Raw genomic sequence first — 6015 nt, 5'->3', positions numbered from 1 at the left:
CCTCCCAGGCAGGTCAATGCTCAGTCACCTATCTGTTCTACTATTGTCATCATCTCTCTGTCTCCACCTTCAGTAGCCACCATCACCACCGACCAGCCCAGGAGTGCCCCAGCCTACGCAGCTCGGCCCAGCTCTCCATCTCCTCACCTCCTACTGTTGGTCAACACCCGGTTATTACTTATCGACAGGACTACGCATTATTTCCCTCTGTGCATTTTGTTATTTCTCCTCATCACTGTACATAATAAATCACTGCTTGCATCAAAGTCGGCTACCTGGGTCCGCCTCTTTCTCGTTCACTCACTGACAGATGCGAACGACACATAACAATTGCAGCTACAGTAACACCATCCCCTTACGACAGGATGACAGTGGCCAAGGTTTGACAGCAGTAGGAAAATTCCATTTAACCAAAGGCTATTGTCAGCTCTCTAAACATCAAACTGAACAAACAAACATAAACAAATATTTATCTGGGCTGGTGTCTTGTAGTGGGTCTCATCAAACTACAGCACATATGCAGGTCTGCACTCGACACATATTTTCGATTTTTGCTCTTTGTAAACCATATTTGTGAATACATGCAACATATATATACATATATATATATATACATATATATATATACACACACACACACAAGTATATATTTCACCAGGAAATTGCCCTGCTGACTTAATAATAAATTAGATAGAATATGAAAAGAATAATCAGGGCTCACAAAACACAAAAAAATCAAATAAAATAAGACTGAGAAAATGACAGCAACAAGTTCTGTGATTCTGACTTTTCTTCTTGTACTGGCTGCATATAGAGATTATGTAGAGAGAAAGCAAGGAAATGGTGACCCTGTGTGGCTGTAGTGTGTAAGGGAAGTTAGACTCAGTGTAATCAGCAGTGGGAGAGGTTTGCAGATTTAAACAGTCAATTAAAAGTCATGCTTTCAAAAGTTTCATAAAAAATAGATCAGCAGCAGAATGTACCTAAGAATTAAAAAATATACATATTAATAACAGTCCATCCTATTTACATATTGGCACCCTTTATAAAGTTTTTTTAAGATGCACTTTATTAATTATTTTGTTATTACTTCTTTATTTATCACTTATAAGTCATTAACTACATTATAATGCATTATACTGCATTTTAAACCATGTAATAAATGGCTGTTTGTATGTTGTTGTTGTTTGTATGTTTATTGCTAATAAGTACAAAGCAAACATCCCTCTGGAGAAGGATGGTCGACAGCCTTGCACCCCAGACCTTTTCCTTATAAATGGCATAAATCCAATGTTTAAAGCAGCAGTAACTGTTCATCAGCCATTAATAAAGCTGTGAGCTACAGTGTATAAACCCTTTAAACAGTACCTTAATAAAGAGTGATACCAATAATAATGGGTTATTATCAAGTTGACTGAGAACAATGCAGCATATTCTACAAACTCCTTAAATGTTTTGTATACAAAATCTTTATCTGTAAAGTAACTACCATATTCAGATGTCATGTAAATGTGGTGGAACAAAGGCACAATATTTCCCTCTTAAATTTTGTTAAGTAGAATTATAAAGTAGCATAAAACAAGTAACTCACAAGTATCTCAAAACTGTAGCTGAATAAATGGACATATTTACTTATGGTCCACCAGTGTATTGAACATATTCGCTGCTGTTTTAAAGTTGATTTAACTTGTGCTTGAATGTGGGACTGTTGACATTTAAATACCAGACTTGGTCCCATAGAGGGATCAGTCTCTGGTCATGTAGACATTAATACCTGGATTTACATTTGCCTCAAATCAGTGTTGTTGCCCAGGAGATGGCAGCATATGAGTGATTTTCACTGAGCCCTTTTAACAAGGACATAATCTATTACTATTACTAACCTATTACTGATGTCAGTTTTCTCCAAATTAATGTGAAGAGGAATGTAAAATGTCTCGCAATTCATTCTTATTGCAAATGCTTTTACTTTGTGATATACAAGCCACACACAGATGTTTTATGTGTTTTTTTTTTTTATTAAATTACACCAGTAATGTTGTAAAAATGGCACCAGACAAACTGTGAAAGCCTGTGAAAGGTAGAAACATAGCTGGGTTGCACTATGCCACAGTTTGCAGATATGCCGATGCAGAAGATCACATTTGAGCTGTGAAGTAGGCAACGTGAGCAGATGTTTCAGCAAACACAATGACACATAATCAGTGCAAAGTGGCACTGTCTGCTGATAGAACTACAAGGAACACTGTAAATGTTAAATAATTGTTGAGCTCCCTCATTTGGCCTTTTTTATTATGTTGAAAAACTGGGAAAGTTCCTGGCTAAAGATTTTTGATAGTCAATAGCCAACTTGGAGTTTAATAAAGAGGGGTTTTAACTCATTTAAAGGTAACCTAGCTGGGGGAAATGGAAATGGGACATAACAAAAGGTGTAACAAACAGGTGCCACCTTTGGTTCTCTGTTTGAAGAGTTTGAAATGGCATTACTGCAAAAGTTGCAAGGATTCTGTTGCAAGGTTTAGCTGAAGATAGTTTTTTCTTCCTAGTAAAGATTTTCCCAAAAGTATTACCAACTGCAACATGTTCATTCATAGATGTGGATTAAAATAAGTTGGCTGGGCGAATCCACTGGACATGAAGGGGTGCAGGAGCCCTCCAGTGGATGAAAGAGGAACAGCACCAGCTGTGTGGAAGATCATATTCCCAGAGCTGAAGTTGGGAAAAGTTTGATGGAAGCTGGCAGAGCTTGACCCACAGCTGGCCGGGTTTGGACTGACGTTGACCAGGGAGTTGGAGCCAGGCTGCAGGGGGCTGTCCGCCCCGGGGTTCTGTTTTTTCCACTTGGTCCGTCTGTTCTGGAACCAAATTTTCACCTGGGTTTCGGTCAGACTCAAGGACAAGGCCAGGTTTAGTCTCTCGCACACAGACAGGTACCGAGTTGCACGAAACTTGTTTTCTAGAGCTACAAGTTGCTCGTAAGTGAACGCTGTTCTGGCGCGTCGCGGTTTGGCACAGGTCTGGTCCAGGCGCCGTCTTTTGTGGGGTGAAGGGTCCTGCAGTGTGACGGGCGACTCTTTATGGTCCTGTTCCTCAGTCAGGCAGGGCTCCGTGTCAGCCGGCGGGGAGGGCAGAAGATGGTCAGCAACAACTGCTTGATGCTTGGAGGGTACAGAGTGTTCATCTCCTGTCTCTTCCCCTGTAAATACAAAACAGTTGATTCACATCATGAAAACCTCTGCAGAAAACTTTGCAGGTACTGTATATGTGTCTATATATGCATGTATGTGTATAATGCGTATCGTCATTCAACCTCAACCATATTATTCATATTTAATTTCCAGTCAAAATGATGTTGTACAGGAATCAACCGTAAGCCTAAAGGTGAAACTGTAGGCTATAGCCATTATATGTTCTAGTGTGGTAAAACACTTTGTCATATGTATATATATATTATCCAAGTAATAAGTCAAATGGAGATAGGAATGATATAAATCTGTCCTTAACTGTGAGCCTTGTTTGGAGTAATAGGTCAGAAAGCTTAACAGACAGCTAAATGGGCTAAATTGGTCGTGGTACTGAAAGGACAGCTCCTGATAAGATAGAGGTTATCCCCTAAATGTGCTAAAAAATATATCTTCTTTACGCAAGGATGTTTGTCTTTGTCCACTCGTAACTGCAGTTTAAATACCTTACACAGAAGGCCTAGAGTTGACATGTGTAGGCTCTTTGATTAGGCTCCTGAGACCGTCTGAACGGAATGGAGCATAGATTCAGAGGAGGGAGAGACTTGGTCACTAATCCTTAAATAATTTATAAACCACACTGCGCCTCAAATGTCATGTTGCGGAAAGAAATCCCGTCTAAATCCAGCTCAGGCACCTTAGCCATGACGTGCTAATGGAGTTTCATATTTGCGGGTGGATCGATAAATGTCATCTATTTAAAGGGAAGTTTTAATCGAATGATATTTGGGATCAGACATGGATGGGGTGTGAAGTTTGTACCTCCAAGGTGCTGGAGGGAGATATGCAGGATGCAGTAATGGGATATCGATCAAAGCGCGCAGAGGCGTCCTCAATGGGACGATTTAAACAATTATCTAGCCTGCCTGTCCCAATGCCAATCACACGCTGGGGCTCTGGGAACAAGCCTTTGTGGTTTCCTTGAAAGGAAAAGCAGCCTTGAAATTTAAGGGAAGGTCATACAGAGATGACAATAAATCCGATGGAAAATATCGTTTCTCCTGCTGGTGTTTAGATCCAGAGCAAAGTTTTTCCACCTTATTCCATGTCAGCAATTTATTTTATGCACGCACGCTTATTTTACAGTGTTTCGATATGACAGTGAATTGACAGGAATTTGTTGATGAGTCTCAATGTTTTTAAATAGCTGACATGTGCATTAAGTGTAAATCTGTATATTGCACATGAACGTTTGATCTATTGGCTTAACTATAATTCTGAAATGATCTGTTTTCCTTACCTGCTTTCGGGAGCTCAACTCTGACGTCTCTGCCTGCAGTGCAGTCCGACTCCAAACTTGTTCCCTCTGCATTTGGTTCAGGAAACTTCTCTTTGTTGATGGAAAGTTCATTTACCCTTTTGCTGTTGAATTTGTTCGGATCCAATATATCAATGATAGAAAACGAAATCTTATGACTGGACGTCATTGTCACTCCACAGTTCTTAGGGTCCAGCATCATTTGTAAAGAATCACCTTTAAAGAACGAACGACTGACATGCGTAATTACGCGCGTGGAAAGGAAGTGTTCATAGTTTAGCCTACTTTTTGTCCTCAGGCTTCATCAAACCGGATTAGTGGTGATGATCCCTCGGAGTGTGGACTTCGCTCATGTGCTTCTGTCTGTCAGTCTTGCAGAGTGAATGAGATGACCGGAGCGCAGACTTTAAAGCGTCTGTCCCCCCGTCTCAAAACTAAACACGTGATACAAACACTATTAGTGTTTCACACGGTCGCTTAATGGGCTCAAAGCATTCGTCGATAATCACCCATATCATTAAATTCAATAACCCACGACCTGAAAGTAAATTGGGCACAGATGGCCCTTGGTCCGTATCAGAGATTGCCCTGTGTCCCCAAATTGCACTCTTTTAGAGGCGTTACTGTCAGGAATGGGATTTTTGTGTCCCTTAAGCAAAAGAAAAACTTTCTCTTAATGCTTATAACCCGCCATTTATTTATAGAAATGATGCAGCAGCACAGCATACTGTAAATATAAAAAAGGTAAGCTCGTTAAAAAATCAACTTTCTCCAGTTTAGCCAGTATCTGAGGCATCGGTAATGAAAAAAACATATATCTACTTAAAATGTATCCATTAGAGTGCACAGAAGATGATCATTCCCAGATACTGTATACAACATACTGTGACAAATCAAAACAGCTTAAAGTGAAAACTGTACAACTCTGAAGTACTAATGATTATAGTCCTTCATCCTTTTTGTTTAGCTTCTTCATAATAAGGTGACATCTGCTATAAATTTTACATCTGTACTTTATTTTCATATTTTTATGAAACAGCCATAGGAATGTTCCCAGTGTAGCATCTCCTCTATCATTTGCACTGCATTGCAGTACAATGCAGCACCTTTAATACCTTTAATGACAAAAATTATGCTTGGAATTGCAAGGCTTTTTTTTTTTTTGAAAATGGTTTATGTCTCATTTGCTTAGTATGGTAACAATTTATAATAAATGACAGTAACTTCTACTTCCTCGTTAGAGATTACAAAATAAAGATGTGTGTTTTGGACAGACTGGAAGAATCCATGATGTCTCACTATTCTAGCTGCTTCTTTAAAGCACTCAAAGCTAAATTGCAGGTATACAATGGATATAGCTGATTGTTTTCTCACATAAGGTGATAGATTTATATTCACAATCAATCCATTTCCTAGTCTTTGCTATTGGTATTCAGTATAAAGTGACAAAGGGGTGTTTAAAGCTTGATGCCTGGTGATGGCTAAAATGGTGAAACCACAGAGGATCAATATTCT

The 6015-nt window shown here is 39.3% G+C and overlaps 1 protein-coding gene across 1 annotated transcript; it reads right to left on the bottom strand.

The window, feature by feature from the left end:
- Window positions 1-2588: 2588 nt before the first annotated feature.
- nkx1.2la (NK1 transcription factor related 2-like,a) lies at window positions 2589-4669 on the bottom strand. Its single transcript, XM_020600675.1, has 2 exons — window positions 4483-4669; window positions 2589-3196 (listed from the first exon to the last, which is right to left on the bottom strand). The coding sequence occupies exons 1-2, from the start codon at window positions 4667-4669 to the stop codon at window positions 2589-2591; spliced, it is 795 nt and encodes a 264-aa protein (XP_020456331.1).
- Between the last annotated feature and the right edge of the window lie 1346 nt (window positions 4670-6015).

This window comes from Monopterus albus, unplaced genomic scaffold, assembly GCF_001952655.1.
Source record: "Monopterus albus unplaced genomic scaffold, M_albus_1.0 scaffold3.1, whole genome shotgun sequence".
In the NCBI taxonomy this organism is placed as follows: domain Eukaryota; kingdom Metazoa; phylum Chordata; class Actinopteri; order Synbranchiformes; family Synbranchidae; genus Monopterus; species Monopterus albus.
The sequence above is the reverse complement of the archived record's forward strand: the minus strand, read 5'-3'. Positions and strand labels throughout refer to the sequence as shown.

Bases quoted from the DNA above. Each gene is read 5' to 3' on its own strand.
- nkx1.2la (XM_020600675.1), bottom strand. From the start codon at position 4,669: ATGACGTCCAGTCATAAGATTTCGTTTTCTATCATTGATATATTGGAT. The intron at 3,197-4,482 runs GTAAGGAAAACA...TTGTATTTACAG, and splicing joins AGTTGAGCTCCCGAAAGCAG to GGGAAGAGACAGGAGATGAA.